At 47.6% G+C, this 22,679-nt stretch overlaps 1 protein-coding gene across 1 annotated transcript in view; it reads right to left on the bottom strand.

Annotated features, from left to right (window-relative positions):
- The window catches only part of KMT2D (lysine methyltransferase 2D), a 591,638-nt gene that overhangs the window by 355,363 nt on the left and 213,596 nt on the right, over positions 1-22,679 (bottom strand). The window contains exons 13-16 of the mRNA XM_030196818.1: positions 4,810-4,938; positions 4,437-4,547; positions 4,231-4,335; positions 3,891-4,072 (exon numbers count right to left, since the gene is read on the bottom strand). Coding sequence (XP_030052678.1) covers positions 3,891-4,072; positions 4,231-4,335; positions 4,437-4,547; positions 4,810-4,938 — 527 coding nt within the window. The remainder of the gene's footprint in view (positions 1-3,890; positions 4,073-4,230; positions 4,336-4,436; positions 4,548-4,809; positions 4,939-22,679) is intronic.

Raw genomic sequence — 22,679 nt, 5'->3', positions numbered from 1 at the left:
ACAATGTCCCAAGCTCGTGGGCGGGGCATCCTCAGGAGCAGATGGACCTGATTCTGAAGCTTGCACCGCCTTTGCTCAGGAATAAAACACATAGCCTGAGGCTGTGTCGAACCTGGCCCCCAAATATTCTAGAGATTGCGAGGGGGTCAGGTAACTTTTGGCCATATTGACGACCCAGCCCAGAGATTGAAGGACTGAAACCACTCTGGCTGTAGCTAGATGACTCTCTTTTTCTGAGTCTGCTCTGATGAGCCAGTCATCTAGGTACGGGTGAACCCGGATACCCTCTCGCCTGAGAAAGGCAGCTACTACCACCATTACCTTGGAGAAGGTTCGGGGAGCTGTGGCGAAGCCAAAAGGCAAGGCCCGAAACTGGAAATGTTTTCCAAACACCGCAAACCGCAGAAACTTCTGGTGCAGGGGCCAAATTGGTATGTGCAAGTAAGCTTCTTTCAGGTCCAGAGACTTGAGAAACTCTCCTGGCTGTACCGCCACAATGACGGAGCGCAGGATTTCCATGTGAAAATGCCGCACTCTTAAGGACTTGTTTAGCTTTTTTAAGTCCAGGATCGGGCGAAAAGACCCGCCTTTTCGTGGCACCACAAAGTAAATGGAGTAGCGGCCTAGACCTTGTTCAGCGGGAGGCACCGGGGTCACAGCCCCTATCTGGCACAGACTGTGCAGTTTCCTCTACCGCCGCCCGTTTGGCGGCAGAACCGCATCGGGACTCCACAAACACGTCTCTCATCAGGGCATCGAATTCTGTTCAGTATCCGTCTCTGATCGGGTCGAAGACCCACTGATCTGCGGAGATTTTGGCCCACTCCTCGAAAAAGAGGGAAAGTCTTCCTCCGATGACAGGAAACGAGGAGAGGGCCGGCGCACCATCATTGAGAGGGTCGCCCCTGAACTCCAGGCCTTGAACCGGCAGCTACGGAACGTTTGTCCGAGCGAAAGGAGTTTCTCTGCTGAAAGCGGGCACGCGAAGTGGACCCAGCAGCACGCCCCAGGCGGTACCTTCTAGCTTCACGGAAGCGAGGTCTGTAAGAGGAGCGGACCGCCTGACCCTTAGAGGAAGGCTTCGGCCTATCTTTGGGCAGGCACTGAGGTTTGGAATCCCCCAGGTCTTTAACAATGTTTTCCAGCTCCTCATCAAACAGGAGAAGGCCTTGAAAGGGCAACTTCACCAACCTTTGCTTAGAGGCCATGTCCGCCGCCCAATGTCGTAGCCAAAGAGTGCGGCGAGCCGCCACTGCTACAGCCATTTGCTTAACCGAAGCTATGACCATATCATAAAGGGCGTCAGCCAAAAAGGACAAGGCCGACTCCATTCGCGGAGCCACTTCAGATAAGGTCTCCGCTCCATCACTGGGCTGTTCCACTGCCTGCTGTAACCAAGCCAGGCAGGCTCTAGCAGCATAACAACTGCATGCAGACGCCCGAACAGTGAGACCTGCCAAATCAAAGGACCGCTTCAGAGCTGAATCAAGCCTGCGGTCTTGAATATCCTTCAGGGTAACACCTCCTTCAACAGGAAGGGTAGTTCTCTGTCACAGCCGTGACCAGGGCATCCACTTTAGGCATTGCAAAGCGAGCCAAATGTTTCTCACTCAGAGGGTATAATTGCCCCATAGCCCTGGCAACCTTCAAAGGTCCCTTGGGGTCAGCCCATTGAGCCAAAATAAGCTCTTGGATGGAGTCATGCAAAGGAAAGGCTCGAGCAGGCTTTCTGGTACTAGCCATTCTTGGATTAAATGAGGAGGCTGTGCGCCACTCCCAGGATCTTCAATCGAGAGGGCTTGTAAGGCATCTGAAATAAGCGCTGGCAGCTCCTCGCGGTGGAAAATCCTCACCGCAGATGGATCATCAAGCTCCTGTGGCAATTCTGCACCCGACTCTGGCTCCTCAGCCCAAGAAGTTCTGCCAGACCCCTCAGAATCCTCATAGCCCGACCATGGGGGGGGAAAAGGGGGGTGCGCCACACTAAGAAGGGGAATTAGCCCTTCTGCGTTTATCAGGATAAGAAACAGGCAAAGCCAACTCCAAAAGGCCAGGATCCACCAGGGGGGCAGGCAGAGGGTCCGAAGATCCCTGTGGAAGAGCTCTTTTAAGCATGTATGCCTTATGAAGCATTAAAACAAAATCAGGGGAGAAAACCGCTCCCTGACCACCCGGATCCTGCCCAGGGCTATCAGCTCTATTACTAGCCTCACTCAGAGGGCCCCCCCGACCCCCCCCCCCCCCCCCCCCCCCCCGGATTCAGGGCTCTCCATCGCAACGGAGGCCGCACCATGTGGAAAATCCAAAATGGCGTCCGCTGCCAGCTCAGAGCGCGAAAGATCGCCACTCGCCATGCTCGGACCGGCTCTACCATCTGTACAACACGAATTACAGAGCCCCGCTACTGATTTGCGCTTACCACATTTAGAACAGCGCTTTACAGTCTCCGTAGCCATCGCCGAAAACGGCGGTAAAATTCAAAAATGGCGGTTCGCGACAAAAACGTCCCGATCGCGGGCCCACCCCAGAGGAGTCAGAAAACACTCTTACCTCACTAGACCGAGTATCACAGCTCCGGTCCTGCAGAAGAATCTCAAGAAAAAAACCTCTTTTCCAAGATCGCTGCGCTAAAGCGCGACGCAACTTTATTTATTTATTTATTTATTTATTTTTACGCTGTGAGGAAAGCAGAGGCAAAAGAGGTAAATAAAAACACTCCGGAGGCTCAGATGAGTGGGAAAGGCAGGGAAAGGCGAACCAATGTGCCCGCTTCCACTGAGTGGGAAAGGACAGGGAAAAGCAAGCTAATATGTCCTCATCCACGGGGGCATGGGTAAGGCAGGGAAAGGGCTGACCTATGTGCCTTCAAAGTGAAGCTGCTATAGCCTCTAACACCCCGGCTAACAACTGGCAAGCCAGGAGCCACCCCCAGGCAGATTTTGATGGAGCTCGAAGAAGCTGCAGCCACCCTGCTTGGGGAGATAGAGAATACTGAAGAGGCAGTGGAGCTAGCTGGCCATGAGGCACTGAGAAAAGTTGAGTGCTCTCTATCTCCCCCTGCTGGTTGATGGACACAACCCATACGTAATGGCTTCATCTGCTTGATGACAAGGAATGTGTATATCCATGATAGATATAGTCCAGTTGGACCAGGAGCACTTTATGAAGCAGCTGAGTGCCTTCTTTTGGGACATTTTGTTCAGAAAAATAGCTGCAGTGCAATCAAAGAACTCGATGATGAAACTCAAATGGGAGCTTGAATCTTAAAGAGGCCTAAACAGAGATGAAACAACAATAAGGTGAAAATAACCAAAATATTAGCTAAGAGAGCTACCAGAAAGAGTACCACACAACAGTGACAGGAATTTACAAACTTTGAACAAAATCTGAGAGAAGACAGCAAAGGAAAACTGTGACAATGTGTCACAACAGCTCCTCAGAAAACGTAAGACTGGCATGGTTCCACAGGACATCATCAAGCGGAGGCGGCACAAATGCATAGCTGAACCAACTTAAATTCTTATGTTAGCTGTGGAGAAAAGTTCTTGCGCAGAGCTCCGTCAAATGATGTCACCCAAGTTTTGAGGATTACAGTACCCTGCTTATCCTTGGAGAATCTGGGTACCACTGCTGAATACTAGTGGCACGCAGAGAACTCCCAGCAGCCACCCTAGTCCAGGATATTGAATGCCATTCCTGAATCAGGGCCAGCATGTAATATCTGGGTATAATTCAGCCAGCAGTGGCAGTATTTTAAAAAAATGTTTACAGCCACTGGTTAAATACTGTCTCATGAATTTACAATTTATAAACTTCTAAGAATAGAATCCACTAATCTTAGTCCAAAACCTCAAGCTTCTCAGGATGAAGGATCTTGGAGCTGCTCTCACCATTTGCATTTCCATCCTCCTTTTGGCACTGTGTGCAGAGGCGGCTCCAGGCAGTATGTGTGGTAACTGATGTCACAGTCATCGCAGAGCAGCAATCTAGAGGGGTCTGAGGCTTTTCCACAGACCTCACAGACAATACATTCCACACAACGCCAGCCTTTCAGCAGCATCACCTTTGTAATCTGCAAGAACAACCAATACCTCACCACAAGGAAGAGGAAAGGAAAAAAGAGGAGATAAAGCACAAGAGAATCTAATATAGGGAATCATTTCCCTTATCAGCGAATAGGTGTCAAATGACGCAGTCTCCCGCAACAAGAAAGCAGATTCTGAATCTTACCTTGCTGTTGACACAGTATGGATGATAGCATTGGGCACACTGAGAGCATGCCAGGAGATGCCCTTCAGACCCACGACCAAAGCTGCCACAAACCACACACATATCCTGAAAGCAGAGGAGATAAAATAAAAAGAGGGGGTTAAAAATGTTATGCTGTGTGAATCAGAGCTATACAACATACCCAAGTATATAGCACTACTCCCTACCTGCATAAGGACAAACTTATCAGTGTTGGAGAAGAGCACCACTGTATTCTGCATAGTGTCATCCTCCTCTTCCTCCTCCTCTTTACTTGGGGAGCTGTCAATATCTGCTAACTGGGGAACAAAGAATACAGATCAAGAACCAGACAGGAAAATATGGACCATGACAAGAACAGTATAGAGGACCTTCAGGAGATATCAATGCAAATTGCTACATACAGACTTAAACAACCTGCCCTCAGCCAAACCTCAATAGCTCAAACAGCCCATGAGTGATAGAGACCCTCCCTCCCCACACCCTTGCATTAATAGTCCCTTCCCTTCGAGTAACTAGTTCCAGTGAGCAATCCAGGAAGCTGCAATCTGCATTTCTTACTGCTAGTGTTTCAATGGAGGAGGTTGTGGATTTTAACCGTGATCTTCCTCTGCCTCTCCCATGTGCTCCTCCTCCAGCACTGGTTCCACCTCGAGGCCGACGCCTCCCAGGAAAGCTGCTGCTACGACCCTAGGGGACAGAAACAAAGCCACAAGGCTCAGCTATTTCCTCCAATGATCCCCAAACCATCTGCATCTCCAGTAGCCCCTAAAATCTTCAAGGTTATATTGAATCACCTAACGGCAATGCTGTCAAAGCAATTTACATATAATAAAAACATCACATAATACATTATGTCTTACAATTTTACAATTTAAAAAAAAGCATAAAAATTACAATAAAACAGTAGAAGGAATAGGAAACAAGACCAAACAGAGCACAAACAAGTACACAGGCTGTAACTCACAGGACCCACAAGTTTAATTGGCAAACGCTGACCAAAAAAGATGTGCTTTGAGTAAGGCCTTAAATGAGGGAAGAGAAGTCTCCAAGTGTAAAATTATGGATAGGTTATTCCACACTGTAGGTGCCACGACACTAAATGTCACTTTCTGAATTGTGGAAGCTGGAATGGTGCGCAGCGAAGGTACAGGTAACAATAGCTGTTGGCTAGAATGAAGGGATCACCCAGGAATGTAAAACTGTAGACAGAGTGACAAAAATGCAAGTAGCTGAGCATGAAAAATTTTGAACACCAACATCTTCCATTGGCTCTCCTTCAGTAAGCTTCTAAAACTTAAAATTACTCTGCAATGATACCTGAAACCTCTTTCCCCCTTCAAAACCTCTCCATTGCTGAGTCTGCCAATGATCCTAAAACCCCCTTTCCCCATACCTCCAAGTCATCCCCATGAACCCTGAAATCCCTAGCTCACTCCAGAGGAGAAAACCAAATAAAGAGTGCAATCATCGGGACCAGTGAGTAATGTCTCTTAGGGGAATGTAACAAATTAGCAATCTTCCCCCATCACCTGTGATTAACCACAGGAAAGCAGTGCATTGTGCAGTGACAGCATTGTTAAGCACTGAAGAGAGCAATAAAGAGTTTATGGTATTAAAGTGTTCTGAGTATCTTTTGCAGTTAGGTCTCCATACATACCAAGTCACATGCATTTGGCCCAGTTCTCATGTTAAAAGACCCTCCTCTCCTAATTTGAATTGTAGTCTCCTCCCATGGTGCCACATCTCTCCTCAAAGAGCTCCTTTCCTGCTGTGGCTTCAGTATCTACCTAGACCATTACAGCAAGGATAGCACTAAGAAGCAAATAAGTTAACCTGCTGAGGATTAAAGTACCTGCGCTCAGCAGAGTATATGCCAAGAGGCAGGATGCCAGCAAAACCTCACTAAGTGCACATGTTGGAAGCCTGTGAAGGGCCCGTAATATTTCTCAGCACGGTTCTTGCAGCTGCAGACTGGCTAGACAAAGGAGTCCAAAAGGGAGAGAGCATTGATGGGAGAGAAATAAAGATGCTGCTCAGCAGCAGCAAGGAGAGAAGTAAAGATGCTGGACTGGTTGAAGCAAAGCGGAAAGAGTGAGGATGGTGGATCAGAAGAAAGAAAGAGGTGAAAATACTGGAATGGAATAAAGAGTAGAGAGATGGAAATGCTGGACTGGAAGGATGTGGAGGTGCAGGACTGAGGGGAGTGGAGAGAGAACAGGGAGATGCTAGACCATGGGGGTGGAGGGAAGAGAAAAAATAGAGAGATGCTAGACTGGGGGGAGGAGGTGCAAGGCATGATGGATCCATGAAGGAGAAGCCAAGGGGGTGGTGGTTAAACAAGGAGATGCACAGAGGACAGAATCAGCTGGGGAAGTGATAAAAGGGGATGATCAACATGAAAGGACCTGGAGCTGGTGAAGGGATAAGAGGCAGAAATATGTAGGTGAAAGCTGGAGGGTGGGGATGAGTACAGAGGTTTGAATTAGGGTAATGAGGAGTAGGTGATAAAACAGTTGGGAATGAGAGGCTGAGAAAGGAGTAAAAAGGAAATAGGGCGGCTTGGGAGAGGGTGAAAGTGGAAGACGGGATTCGGAAGGAGGAGATGGAAAGTTGATAGGTAGGTGAAAGCTAAAAAGTGAGAGAGCTCGGGGATGATCAACATGAAAGGACCTGGAGCTGGTGAAGGGATAAGAGGCAGAAATATGTAGGTGAAAGCTGGAGGGTGGGGATGAGTACAAAGGTTTGAATTAGGGTAATGAGGAGTAGGTGAAAAACAGTTGGGAATGAGAGGCTGAGAAAGGAGTAAAAAGGAAATGGGAGGGCTTGGGAGAGGGTGAAAGTGGGAGACGGGATTCGGAAGAAGTGAGAGGAGGAGATGGAAAGTTGATAGGTAGGTGAAAGCTAAAAAGTGTGAAAGCTCGGATGAATTTTGAGTGGATAGAGAATCAGAAAATAAAAATCAAGGGAAAAGTTGAAAGAGAAAGGTCAACATTAGAGACAGATGTGGGAAAGAAATGGAAGCGTCCCCCTGCAAAAGAGACGATTAACACCATTGGAGAGCTTCTCTGCCCAGTGGGCCACAAACACAGCAAGATGATCCTGTCCACTACCCCCGCAGAAGTGACATCAGTATTTCACAGTTCAAGAGCAAGCTGCCACTGCTGCGCATGCTGCAGAAGCCAACCTAAGAAGGGCACATAAGGAGCAGGATGTGCTCCTTTGTGTGCGCACTATTACAAGCCAGACTATTCTATCCACACTTTTATTAATATTCTAGGTTGATTCTGCTTCTTGCTGACCCTGTTAGCTTTGTCTGTAATGTTCCCAGCACCTATACCAGTTTTCTGGGGGGTTTGCCCCTATCAACCATTACCTTGACTACGCCCTCAGACCCAAAAACTGATTCCTACTCCTCATACACCTACCTGATTGCCTGATCATCCTACAGAACTCAATGAAACTATGTCTTTTGAACATTCAGTCCTTACGAGGGAAGCATGCACTTCTACATGATTTGATTCTCCGTCAATTCTTGGATATGCTTTGCCTAACAGAGACCTGGCTCTCAGAATATGATAATTGCTTTTTATCTCAATCTCTTCCCCTGGGCTACTCCTACCTTTCCTTGGTGATTAGAAGATAGGTGTAGCCCGGGGGAAGAGACTGAGATAAAAAGGTCCGCCGGGTATTCACCAGAGGGTGGGTCCAACTCATTAAAGAAGTTTTCAAAGTCGATGTTGTCTTGAGGTAGTGTGTTGCGTAGGTTTATAATTTTTTCATTGAAATACTAGGCAAGTTTATCTGCAGATGGGATGTCTGTGTTCGTTGTAGTGACCAGGTTAGTAACAAGGAGTTTCTTCACGAGTTGATATAGTTTTTTCGTGTCTTTGTAATCAGTCCCTATTTTAGTTTTACAGTATAATCTTTTGGTCCGTCTTATTGCATATTTGTATTTTCTTTGTGTTTGTTTCCAAGCGTTGTGTGTATGATCATCTTTTGTTTTCCCCCATGCTCGTTCGAGTTTCCTCTACTGTGTTGTTTTTTTAGCTCCTCGTTGAACCATGGTAAAGAGTTGTGGTTATGCGAGGTTCTTGTTCGTAAGGGAGCTATTTCATCTAGCATGCTTTTGCATCTTTTATCCCAATCTATGAGGTAATATATGGAGTCCGTTTTTGCTGCCCATTCGTTATTGTACATTAGTTGCCAAAATGTTTTCGTGTCTACTTGACCTCTTGTGCTGTAGGATGTGTGTTCTTGTATTCGTTGTAGACCTTTCTTCCGCCAGTGTAGGGATAGGTTTAGTTTTAGTTTGTAGTGATAGGACCAGGGTATTTCTGTCCATTTAACATAGGTATTTGAGGTAATGGTCTAGCCTGGATACAGTCATTCCTGCAGAACAGATCTAATCAGGTTCATCATTATGAATCCACCTCATCCCCTTATACCGCCCCTTGTGGAGTTCCACAGGGTTCGGTATTAGCTTCACTGCAGTTTAATGTACTCCTTTCACCACTATTGTTCTTTGTCAAATCCCTATATCTGAATATCTTTGCTTATGCAGATGATATTCAAATTCTTATGCAAGAACATCCCACCAATCTCTTCTCTATCCAATATCTCAATGCTAAGCTAGACCTGGCTCCACACATACAAACTCACTCAATTATGGAAAATATACTGGAACTATGTTTACCCACCTAAACCCTTCTTCACCCATTAGCTCTATCACTACAGCAAATCACTCTGTTTCTTTGGTGACTTCGGTTAGGTTTTATACATCATCATGGATGATGCATTAACCTTTCACCCTTACATTTCCAAGATTATACACACCTGTTTCTCCAAACTGAAAATGTTTATTCAGGTTGCCATCTATTTACTACATCAGCACTTCATCTTCTTCATTTGTTAGTACTCTCTGGGCTTGACTACTGTAATGCGCTGCTAACAAGGCATTCGAGAGAAGGATATCAGGCACCTACAACTGGTCCAAAATACAGCCATACACCTCCTGACAGAAGCAAAAATGATTTGATCATATTACGCTACTCCTCCGTTATCAGCACTGGCTACCTGTTTCATCTCGAATCTCATACAAATTACTCCGCCTGGTTGACAAGATCTACAACTCTAGTCAATCCTCTTATTTATCTCAATAGCTGATCCCTTACTGCCCCTTTAGGGCGCTTCACTTTTCAAAGGATTGTCTGTTGGAAATTCCCTCCTTTTGCTCAGTCTGCCTTTCTTCCATACGTTCTTGGGTATTCAGTGTGATGGGCCCTTCTCTTTGGAACTTACTTTATCCATTTTAAAGGCCCATCTTAACGCCCATCTGTTTGGCTCCTGCCCTACTTCTCCACCCCCCTGGCTTGACCGAGGCCACATGATGATGTTTTCTTTGCTTACCTTACTGTTTCCTCTCTGCTGTTTAAGTTTTCATCTTATGTTTTACCTTTGCCTTTTGCTTTTCTCTTCCCATTGTAATTCCTTTCCACTCTCTGCTATTAAGTTTAAACTTTGTATTATAAACCACTTTGATAGAATTCCCCCTTAGACGACAGAAGAGAGAGAAATGGCAAATGGACAGCAAACCCTGGAAAGTTAGGAAAAACAGAGAAAAGCAGAACAGACACTAGGAACAAAGCAAATAGAAAAATAAAATGCACAAACACAAAGGTAGTGAAAAAGGTATTTTATTTTTAATTTAATAATTAGAATGTCAGCTTTTTTTTTTTTGGGGGGGGGGGGGGGGGGGAATATGGCTGCCAAGTAGGCACATTGAGTGATTCTCCTTTGACAAGTTCCATTTCCTGTTATACTTATTTACCTATTTGATTTTCACGATGCCAAAGAAAAAGGGGAAAGCAACAGCAGACTCCTGTCTGCCAACATCGGCTGCCCTTTGTCAAGTGGAAATCACCAGCTAACAGCTTCATCTCAGGGCGAACCAATAGATCAGGGCACGAAGAGCTTGGACCTTAGAATCAATTCGATGCTCAGCCTAAAGGGTCCAACAAAACCTCCAGCGCTGTGCAGTCCAATATCTGCTGCACAACAAGCGAATGATACATACCTGTAGCAGGTGTTCCCCGAGGACAGCAGGCTGATTGTTCTCATGACAGCCCCCACCAACCGGAAGAAAACTTCGCGGATGGTCCCGCACGCAGGGCACGCCCACCGCGCATGCACGGCCGTCTTCCCGCCCGTGCGCGACTGTTCCTGCTCAGTTGAATGACAAGCAAAGGAATGAGTAAAACACAACTCTAAAGGGGAGGAGGGAGGGTAGGTGAGAACAATCAGCCTGCTGTCCTTGGAGAACACCTGCTACAGGTATGTATCATTCGCTTTCTCCGAGGACAAGCAGGCTGCTTGTTCTCACGACTGGGGTATCCCTAGCTCTCAGGCTCACTCAAAACAAGAACCCAGGTCAATTTAACCTCGCAACGACGAGGGTATAACAGAAATTGACCTACGAAGAACAACTAACAGAGTGCAGCCTGAACAGAATAAAATCGGGTCCTGGAGGGTGGAGTTGGATTCAAACCCCAAACAGATTCTGCAGCACCGAATGCCCGAACCGACTGTCGCGTTGGGTATCCTGCTGAAGGCAGTAATGTGATGTGAATGTGTGGACAGATGACCACGTCGCAGCCTTGCAAATCTCTTCAATAGTGGCTGACTTCAAGTGGGCCACTGACGCTGCCATGGCTCTAACACTATGAGCCATGACATGACCCTCAAGAGCCAGCCCAGCCTGGGCGTAAGTGAAGAAAATGCAATCTGCTAGCCAATTTGAGATGGTGCGTTTCCCGACAGCGACCCCTTTCCTATTGGGGTCAAAAGAAATAAACAATTGGGTGGACTGTCTGTGGGGCTGTGTCCACTCCAGATAGAAGGCCAACGCTCGCTTGCAGTCCAATGTGTGCAACTGACGTTCAGCAGGGTGGGTATGCGGTCTGGGAAAGAATGTTGGCAAGACAATTGACTGGTTAAGATGGAACTCCGACACCACCTTTGGCAGAAACTTAGAGTGAGTGCGGAGTACTACTCTGTTATGATGAAATTTGGTATAAGAAGCATGAGCTACCAGGGCTTGAAGCTCACTGACTCTACGAGCTGAAGTAACTGCCACCAAGAAAATGACCTTCCAGGTCAGGTACTTCAGATGGCAAGAATTCAGTGGCTCAAAAGGAGGTTTCATCAGCTGGGTGAGGACGACGTTGAGATCCCATGACACTGCAGGAGGCTTGACAGGAGGCCTTGACAAAAGCAAGCCTCTCATAAATCGAACGACTAAAGGCTCTCCAGAGATGGCTTTACCCTCTACACGATGATGGTAAGCACTAATCGCACTAAGGTGATTCCTTATTGAGTTGGTCTTGAGACCAGACTCTGATAAGTGCAGAAGGTATTCAAGCAGGTTCTGTGCAGGACAAGAACGAGGTTCTAGGGCCTTGCTCTCACACCAAACGACAAACCTCCTCCACTTGAAAAAGTAACTCTTTTTAGTGGAATCCTGTCTAGAGGCAAGCAAGACGCGGGAGACACCCTCAGACAAACCCAACAAAGCAAAATCTACGCCCTCAACATCCAGACCGTGAGAGCCAGGGACTGAAGGTTGGGGTGCAGAAGCGCTCCGTCGTTCTGCAAAATGAGAGTCGGAAAACACTCCAATCTCCACGGTTCTTCGGAGGACAACTCCAGAAGTAGAGGGAACCAGATCTGACGGGGCCAAAAAGGCGCTATCAGAATCATGGTGCCGTGGTCTTGCTAGAGCTTCAGCAAGGTCTTCCCCACCAAAGGTATGGGAGGATAAGCATACAGGAAGCCGTTCCCCCAATGGAGGAGAAAGGCATCCGACGCTAGCCTGCCGTGTATCTGAAGTCTGGAACAGAACAGAGGCAGCTTGTGGTTGGTCTGAGAGGCGAAAAGGTCCACCGAGGGGGTGCCCCACTCTCGGAAGATCTTGCGTACCACTCTGGAATGGAGCGACCACTCGTGCGGTTACATGACTCTGCTCAGCCTGTCGGCCAGACTGTTGTTTACGCCTGCCAGGTATGTGGCTTGGAGAAGCATGCCGAACTGGCAAGCCCATCGTCACATCCCGACGGCTTCCTGACACAGGGGGCGAGATCCGGTGCCCCCCTGCTTGTTGATATAATACATTGAAACCTGATGTCTGTTCGAATTTGGATGATTTGGTAGGCCAGCCGATCTCTGAAGGCCTTCAGTGCGTTCCAGACCGCTCGGAGCTCCAGAAGGTTGATCTGAAGATCTTGTTCCTGGAGGGACCACAGTCCCTGGGTGTGGCGCCCATCGACATGAGCTCCCCACCCCAGGCGAGACGCATCCGTCGTCAGCACCTTCGTGGGCTGCGGAATTTGGAATGGACGTCCTAGGGTCAAATTGGTCCGAATCGTCCACCAGTGCAGCGAATTGTGGCAACTGACAGACAGGTGGATGACATCTTCTAGATTCCCGGTAACTTGGCACCACTGGGAAGCTAGGGTCCACTGAGCAGATCTCATGTGAAGGCGAGCCATGGGAGTCACATGAACCGTGGAGGCCATATGGCCCAGGAGTCTCAACATCTGCCGAGCTGTGACCTGCTGAGATGCTCTGGTCTGGGAAGTGAGGGACAGGAGATTCTGCGCCCTTGCTTCGGAAAGAAAGGCCTGAGCCGTCTGAGAATTCAGCAGAGCTCCTATGAATGCCAGAGATTGGACTGGCTGGAGATTGGACTTCGGGTAATTTATCACAAACCCCAGCAGCTCCAGAAGGTGAATAGTGCACTGCATGGACCGAAGAGCTCCTGCCTCTGAGATGCTCTTGACCAGCCAATCGTCGAGATACGGGAACACGTGCACCCCCAGCTTGCGTAGATACGCCGCAACCACCACGAGACACTTCGTGAACACCCGTGGTGCAGAGGCGAGCCCAAAGGGCAGCACACAATACTGAAAGTGCCGTGTCCCCAGACGGAATCGAAGATACTGTCTGTGAGCTGGCAGTATTGGGATGTGAGTGTAAGCGTCCTTTAAATCCAGGGAACATAGCCAATCGTCTTTCTGAATCATGGGTAGAAGGGTGCCCAAAGAAAGCATCCTGAACTTCTCTCTGACCAGATATTTGTTCAGGCCTCTCAGGTCTAGGATGGGGCGCATCCCCCATTTTCTTTTCCACAAGGAAGTACCTGGAATAGAATCCCTGCCCTTCCTGCCCGGGTTGCACGGGCTCGACCGCACTGGGGCTGAGAAGGGCGGAGAGTTCCTCTGCAAGTACCTGCTTGTGATGGGAGCTGAAGGATTGGGCTCCCGGTGGGCAATTTGGCGGGGTAGAGGTCAAATTCAGGGTGTATCCGCACCGCACTATTTGGAGAACCCACTGGTCAGAGGTTACGAGAAGCCACCTTTGGTGAAAAACTTTCAACCTCCCCCCGACCGGCAGGTCGTCCGGTACGGGTACTTTGTTCCCATGAATCCAGTCAAAAGCCCGTCCCCGGCTTTTGCTGTGAAGGCGCAGGGGGCTGCTTAGGCGCACGCTGTTGATGGAAACGAGCGCGCTGGGACTGTCCCTATGCCTGAGGAGGCCTTTGGGCCGGCTGGGTGTACCTGCGCTTGCTGTAGGCGTAGGGTGCAGCCTGCCGGGCCCAGGAAAAATGTCCACCTGCAGAGGTGGATGCCGAAGGCGCCCGGTGGGAGAGCTTGTCGAGAGCGGTTTCCCGCTGGTTTAAATGTTATCCCCCCGACAAGGTACATCTGCCAGTTGCTGCTGGGTGTGGTTGTCCAGGTCAGAGGCACGCAGCCATGAGAGTCTGCGCATCACTATACCTTGGGCCGCAGCTCGAGATGCCACATCACAGGTGTCAGATACCCCTGGACAGGAACTTTCTGCATGCCTTCAGCTGCCTGACCACCTCCTGAAATGGCCTGGACTGCTCCGGGGGGGAGCTTGTCGACCAGGTCCGCCAGTTGCCTCACATTGTTCCGCATGTGAATGCTCGTGTAGAGCTGGTATGATTGAATGCGGGTCACGAGCATGGAAGATTGGTAGGCCTTCCTCCCAAACGAGTCCAGAGTGCGAGACTCCTGCCAGGGGGCGCCGAGGTGGTATCCCTCGAACTCCGTGCTCTCTTGAGAGCAGAGTCCACGACCGCCGAGTCATGAGGCAATTGAGGCCGCATCAACTCTGGGTCTGAGTGGATCCTGTATTGGGACTCCGCTTTCTTGGGGATGGTGGGATTAGATAGTGGCTTCTGCCAGTTCCGAAGCAGTGTCTCCTTAAGGGCATTGTGCAACAGCACCGTGGAAGACTCTCTAGGTGGTGATGGATAGTCGAGGACTTCGAGCATCTCCGCCCTCGGCTCATCCACAGTAACCAGGGGAAAGGGAATGCAAATAGACATATCCCTGACAAAGGAGGCAAAGGAGAGGCTCTCAGGTGGCGAGAGCTTCCTCTCCGGTGAAGGAGTGGGGTCGGAGGGAAGGCCCACAGACTCCTCTGAGGAGAAATATCTGGGGTCCTCCTCCTCCCCCCACGAGGCCTCCTCCTCCTCGGTGTCGGACATGAGCTCTCTCAGCTCAGACCTCAACCGGGCCCATCTCGACTGCGAGGAACCACGTCCTCGATGATGGCGTTGAGCGGTGGACTCCCGCGCCGACGGGGACTCCACCTGCGTGGCGGTCAACACCGGTGCCGCAAGCGGCGTCGGAGGCCTCGGCATCGGGCCAGAACACACTGACGCCTCCATCAACGGCGCCAGGGGCACAAGCACCCCCGGTGCCGGCAGAGCCTAGCGCATCAGCCCTTCCAGGATCCCGGGAAGGATGGCTCAGAGGCACTCGTCAAGGCCCGCTGTCGTAAAAGGCAGGGGGGCCGGTGTGGGTGTCGGTGCCGGAAGCTGCTCGGGTCCAGGAGACGGTACCGAAGTACCCGCGGACTGACGCAGCGACACCTCTTCAACCGAGGGGGAACGCTCCTCCCGGCACTGCCACTTCCTGGGCGTCGTCCCTCGAAGTACCGGAGCTGGCAGTCCCGTGCGCCGTGGGCGACCGATGACGGTGCTTCTTTGCTTTCTTTCGATGCCAGTCATCGGTGCTCGGCGGAAGAGACGAGGAGGAGGTGGACCCCCCCCCCCGGCCTCGAGGAATCGGATCCATCAGGGTTCGGTCCCGATGGCCCTGGGTAGAGGGAGTAGCCGGGGCAGACTGCCCGCGCGGTCGCTCACCCCCGCCGCCAACAGTACCTGTACTCCTGGGGTCGGTGCCAGAGTCGGCGCCGATTTCGTCGACATTGGTACCGGTACCAAAGACCCGGCCGTCGACACCGATGCCGTCGATGTCGAAGGGCCGGCGCAAGTTCCAAAAAGACGGTCCTGAAGAACTTGCCTCGCCACCTGTGTCCGCTTCCTTAAGCCGAGACACAAGGTGCACGTCTTGGAATTATGCGCCGGGCCGAGGCACTGGAGGCACCAAGCGTGGGTATCGGTCTGCGAGATCTGCCGGCCGCACCGATCACACTTTTTGAATCCACTCGGGACCTTCGAGGACATCGACGGAAAAATTGTGTCGGCGAGGTCAAAGTCGTCGATGGTGGCAGTGAAAAGCACACCTGAAAAAGTAACGACCGCGCAGCCACAAGGCCATGACGAAGTGCCCTCGCGGCTAAGGACGAGGACAACTTTTTTTGTTAATTTCCTAAGAAAAAAACCACGCGAACGCGAAACAAGAAAAAACCGCGGCTAGGCCGCAATCCGGTTTCCGGGGCTGACAAAGAGAGAGATGGTAACACGTCTCTCTCCAGCGCAGAATAGAAAAAAATTGAGCGGGAACGGTCGCGCACGGGCGGGAAGATGGCCGTGCATGCGTGGTGGGCGTACCCTGCGTGCGGGACCACCCGCAAAGTTTTCTTCCGGTTGGTGGGGGCTGCCGTGGACGTCAACCCAGTCGTGGGAACAAGCAGCCTGCTTGTCCTCGGAGAAACATGAGTTTATAGAATTAGTGGTACCAAGCGTTTCAGCGGGCGGAACCTAGCCATCAGGAGCTTTGGCGGGAAGAACTGCGGTGTTGGAGTCTCTGTTACAACATAGTACCCCTAGATGAAAATGAGCCAGAAAATAAGGGAGGGGGGGGGGGTTCTTTGACAGCAACTTTATCCCCACTTATTAGAGTACCTCAGATATTATTGGAAGTGATATGGACAGCTCTTGAATCAATATACAATGTAGGTGCTAGTTTGCCTCCATTGGTGCAGCACAATTTTGAAATATTCTCTAAGTTGGAGCTATCCACTGTTCAGAGAAATTCCAAAGTTGAAGATTTGAATGTGCAAGTCCAACAACTGAAACAAAGTCAGACTTCTTCAATACAGAGAAAACTTGAATTATACCAGACAGCAAGATTTGAGGATTCTAAATTTGCCTAATTACAAGTACTCCTCAAGAGACATTTTATAGCTTCCTTAAGGATTGTTTAAAACACTCCAATTCTACATTTTCCACCTTTGCATAAAAAGTTTATTATATTCCTATTACACATTCTACTATAGAAGGTACTCAAAACTTTTGGAAGAGGCTTCAACTGATAGTTTAGACATTTTAGCTGTTTTGGACAGCTCTACTGAGGTGGTTATGGAAATATCTGCCTTGATGGTTTCCTTTGTTTTCTATCAAGAAATCTGCTCCTCAACAATTCACAGTAGACCTAACGAACCACGTAAACTTCATGCTACAAAACGGACTTTTCACAAAAGAAAAAGGAAAAATCTTACTCACCCCAATTCCTAAAGATACAAAGAAAAGCACGAGCGAAATAACTAATTACAGGCCAGTAGCATCCATACCACTAATAACCAAAATAACTGAAGGAATGGTAACGAAACAACTCACAAACTATCTAAACAAACACTCAATACTGCATGATGCCCAATCAGGATTCCGATCAAATCATAGCACAGAAACGGTATTAGTCACCCTTATGACTAAATTTAAACAAATAATAGCAACTGGAAACAATATACTCCTCCTACAATTTGACATGTCAAGTGCCTTCGATATGGTTGACCACGGAATCCTATTACACATACTTGAATAATTTGGCATTGGAGGAAATGTCCTGAACTGGTTCAAGGGGTTCCTAACCCAGCGTTCGTATCAAGTTACATCAAATTCAACCACATCTAATGCATGGACAACTGAATGTGGAGTACCACAAGGATCACCCCTCTCACCAACCATTTTCAACCTAATGATGATCCCTTTGGCAAAACTCCTATCAAACCATAACCTCAACCCATATATATACACCGATGATGTAACAATATACATCCCTTTCAAACAAGACATCAAAGAAATCTACAACGAAATCAATCAAAGTCTACACATCATGAACACATGGGCAGATGCATTTCGTCTGAAATTAAATGCAGAAAAAACTCAATGCCTGATACTCACCTCCCGATACAACACGAATGAATTTACCGCTATAAACACACCAAAATTAAACCTTCCAATCTCAGAAATGCTAAAAATCCTTGGAGTCACTATCGACCGCCACTTAACACTCGAAACTCATGCAAACAATACAACCAAAAAGATGTTCTACTGCATGTGGAAACTGAAAAGAATAAGACCATTCTTCCCAAAATCCGTCTTTCGCTGCCTAGTGCAATCCCTCGTACTAAGCCATCTGGATTACTGCAACTCACTATACGCAGGTTGCAAAGAGCAAATACTGAGGAAACTTCAAACAGCCCAGAATACAGCAGCCAGACTCATCTTCGGAAAACCAAAATATGAAAGTGCAAAATCCTTACGAGAGAAGTTCCACTCAAGGAACGCATTACTTTTAAAGTATGCACATTAATCCACAAAATCATTCACGGCGAAGCTCCAGCCTACATGTCTGAGTTAACAGACTTACCACCCAGAAACGCCAAAAGATCATCCCGAACTTTCCTCAACCTCCACTTCCCTAATTGCAAGGGCGTAAAATACAAGACGCTACACGCGTCAACCTTTTCTCACGTGGGCACGCAGTTCTGGAACGCACTGCCGCGCAACCTGAGAACTATCTACGAGCAAACCTCCTTCCGCAAATTATTGAAGACCCATCTTTTTGAAAAAATTTACGGAAAGAACCAAAACAAATAAAGTCCACACTCACTGTTCACTAATGCATCAATACATCCACTTCTGAACTCTCATCCCCCGTAATCTCACCTCACTCATACCTTTACTCACAGAAATAAGTATATCATACATAATGCCATTTTAGCTTCCCGCTGTCTCCTTCCAATGTTTCAAGGTTTTGTTCCAGTGTTATATTCCTTAACAATACTTTGATTGTCTCGCATAACTCTTCACAATGTAATCCATAACCAAGTTGTAACAAATTGTATTTCCATCATTCATATCATATTGTAAGCCACACTGAGCCCGCAAAAAGGTGGGGAAATGTGGGATACAAGTGCAATAAATAAATAAATAAATAAATAAATACTCAGTCTATTTTTTTGACTTGGAGACTAATTTTCTGGGAGGGAGAATTTCTATTTTTTCTGGTGTGTGTAAATGAACCTAGAATAGAAAAAGAAAGTTTTTGACTTAACAAGTATTATCCATTGGGGCAAAATTTCAACTAAGATATTCATTTAAATGCCTTATTTCTTTGGACAATACTAGGCCACTTGGGGGGGTGTGGTCTATCCCCAGCACAGCTCAGGTCCACCTGCACCTGCTGCTTGTGCTCTACACTAGCACCCTCCTCCCATCAACTGAGTCACAACCACCTCTGGGCGAGTCTCCCACTCTAAAAATTATCCCCAGTGATTTCTAGGTTACAGGAGTCACACTCCCAGTGCTCCCACAGTTCCCAGAAAGCACTCACAGACCCAACACACAAACCACCAGGATTCTTTATCAGTCCAGTCAGGCAGAGGCAATAAACAATTGTTTATTGTCTTTAAACAAATATATACTGAACAAGGAACAAAAAATGTGCAATCAGCAAACAATAACGGGTAACTGAAGTATGGATCAATTATAACACTAACCAAACATTTGTTTAATACCTAGAAAGTACCTGGGGAGATTAGGACATATAGATGCTCACCGGTTATCAAATATAACTGTTTTTCATAGGCTTCAGCAAAGAGCTTTCTCTCTCATCTCCCAGGCTGAAACTGAAGCAACAGCCAGTAACTGCAGCATAATATCAAACTCCAGGCTAATCAGACCCCAGAACAACATTTGAAAAACGCTGGTTACATCACTACAGGCATTTCCTTTATCTATGTGCTAAGGCCCAGATGCATCAACCAAACGTAAAAAAAGCAAAAACGTAAAAGCTGTTACCGAATTTTAAAAAACGAACAATGCAGCAAAAAAACAAGTTGCACATGTTCGGTGCAGTATTGTAAAGTACAATGCATCAATCTGGTGGAATCCCGGTCGGTAATCAGCCCCTAAAGCATGCGCAGAGCAGCCAAGCGTTATGCTGGCTGCTCTGCGCATGCCACAAACGTCAAAAAAACAAAAACAAAAAAACCCCACAAACACGTGGATCGGGAGGGAGCAAAGGCGCTCGTCAGGAGCATCCTGTATGGATGGCCTTGCCCTCCCCCACCCATGGTCGCCGCTGCTGCTCCCCCAGCATTAAATAAAAACACAAAACAAAACTCAAAGCTTTAGGAGCCCTGGCCCCCCTCCCTTCCTGTCTCTAAACTTTTTCTGCATGCAGCTCCGCCTCCCTCCGCCCCTGTGCCACATCCCCGTGCCCCGCCCACACACCCCCTCAGGTAGTCACCGCCGCTCCCCCCCCCCCCCGCATTACCGGGCCCGTGCAGCGCCTCTCACCTCTGTATGAAGGCGCTGCACGGGCAAGAAGACCATCAGATCGCTGCAGTCTTCAGGACGTCTCTCTCCTTCGTCTTCCCTGACCTGGGCCCGCCCCCGTCTGACGTAGGTTTCTTACGTCAGACGGGGGCAGGGCCAGGTCAGAGAAGGAGAGAGACGTCCTGAAGACTGCAGCGATCTGATGGTCTTCTTGCCCGTGCAGCGCCTTCATACAGAGGTGAAAGGCGCTGCACGGGCCCAGTAATGCGGGGAGGGGGCGACGATCTCAGGGGGGGATGGCGGGGTCGGGGCACGGGTCGGAAGGAGGTGGAGCTATGTGGAGAAAGTGTTTAGAGACAGGAAGGGAGGGGGGCCAGGGCTCCTAAAGCTTTGAGTTTTGTTTTGTGTTTTTATTTAATGCTGGGGGAGGAAGCGGGGAGCAGCAGCGGCGACCACGGGCGGGGGGGGGGGGGCAAGGCCATCCATAAAGGTCACTCCTGTCGAGCGTCTTGGCCGCCTCCTGAACCTTTTTTTTTCTTTTTCACTTTTATAGTGCTGCAGGGGGAGCGGGGAGCAGCAGCGACCTTGGGCATCAATAAAAGACACCCCTGACACGCGTTTTTGCCTCCCTCGCTTTTTTTTTTTGTTTGTTTGTTTTTTACATTTAAGTTTTTAGTCTGATAGCCCTAACGACAGGTACAGACCTGTCGTTAGCTTTCCGGCAGTTTTCCTGCGTTAGGGCAGTCGGAAAACTTTGATGCATCTCGTTTCAATGGGGTTTCTACTCAATTTGCTCATCTGCATTCCGTTTTCGTTTTCTGCTACCATGGTCGGAAAATGGCCTTTAATGCATGCCACAGTTCAAAAATTCTTCGTTAAAGGGTTGTTAAAGGGTCATTAAAGTTTAGTGCATCTGGGCCTAAAAAAAAAATAGAGGTCAGTCTTCTGTAACAGCTTTAAGCATATGAACCACCTGCTGGTCAAACTAGAGAAATACACTTCCAAATTAATTTAGGCAGTTTACAGGTTTAAAACACACTGTTCCGTCACAGAAGGATTATGTTAATAATTTGCATCTTGAATGTATTACTATGTTGATCTGTACATCGCTTTGGACCCATAGAGGAATTAGCGGTTTATAAGCGCTGGATTACATTAGATGACCCTCCTCAACTGCAATATTTTTTTGGATTAAATGACCCTCCTCAACTGCAATATTTTTTGGAAAGTAAAGGTGGTGTTGTAGCAGAAGTATCATAACCATAGTTCTGTTGAACCTGGACATTATAATATTGACTTAGCAGTACCTGATTTATTCTAGAGAGAGAGAGAGAAAGAAATCAGGTACAGCTAAGTCAGTCATCTTCCTTTGGCTTTAGGATTCTTGCTCCCACCTCATTTACAAGGTCTAGATGAGTGTGAGATTATTAACATAGTAATTTCCTCCAAGTTATGCTCTCTATATAAAAAAAATGTATATGCACACTTTCCTTTCAAGTATATCTAGATCATTACATTTGTTGCATAAATAAAAAATAAAGAATACATCAGTTTTTGGAAATGCACATCTACGTCATCTTTGTATTTTGCTCAGTACAAGAGGAAATGCATTTCGTTTTTTATTTCTCTGGTATTGCTGTTCATGCAGAGTGTCTTCTAGAGGTTTCCAGTTCAGTTTTGCCTTCATATCTTTAATACTAATCTGTGGTCCCTTTTTTCGTATTTGTGATTTGAATGCATGGCCAAGGTACAGTATTCTGCTAGCATGTAGGTTGTGTGTAGAAACCTGTAGCGGACCCTTTTTGTTCTGTTTTCTCATCGGGTGGTGTATAAGAGTTTTAGTACCCGAGTAGCATTTGTAATGCTGCCTTTACAAAGATAAAGTTGCTGCTCTGGGGCGTGGGAGTTAGTACTGTTGTGATACAGAATGGTTCAGAGTATCATTTTACATAAGGTTGTGTACAGTGTGACAGTGGAGGGACTGTGTGCTGTCTTTACTGAGGTAACTTCACAACTTTAATACCGTTTTTAGTTTGTCATAACATCAGACAGGGTTTTAGAACATTTTGCAGAAGTTGGTATGCAAAGGTGGTAGTCTTTATAGCAAACTTATGTCTAGTCAGGTTTAAATTAAGTTATAGGACAATGCCTCTTGAGGCATTTTTAAATACAGCTGAATTGTTAGTACTAGGTAAGTGCTTGAAAAAAATTAGCTTTTCCACCACAGAGGGGAATAAGTCACTGTTTTTTGAAATCTTATTTTAGATGTCTTCCTTTGTTGATTCACATTCCAAATTTTCCAGACATTCCTAGGGTCACTCAGGTGCACCTATAAGGTGGTTTCTGGGGTTAAAGACCTGGGCACCTGCAACTGGGGAGTGTTTTTTGTTGTTTTTTTTTTTTTTTTAGATTTCCTTGCAAATGTCTTATTACCTATACAGAAAATTTGTATGCAATTTTTTATTCTAAACAGTAAAATTTTGAGGCAAAGAGTGGGAGCTGAAGGACAGTAAAGAAGTTTCAGGATAATGTGGGGTAAGATTTTTTTTCCCTCTATAATATCCATAAGATGTTTTTATTTGCTTGTTTCAAGTCA

Source organism: Microcaecilia unicolor, chromosome 3 (genome assembly GCF_901765095.1).
Source record: "Microcaecilia unicolor chromosome 3, aMicUni1.1, whole genome shotgun sequence".
Taxonomy (NCBI): Eukaryota; Metazoa; Chordata; class Amphibia; order Gymnophiona; family Siphonopidae; genus Microcaecilia; species Microcaecilia unicolor.
This window is presented reverse-complemented; position numbering and strand designations above follow the sequence as displayed.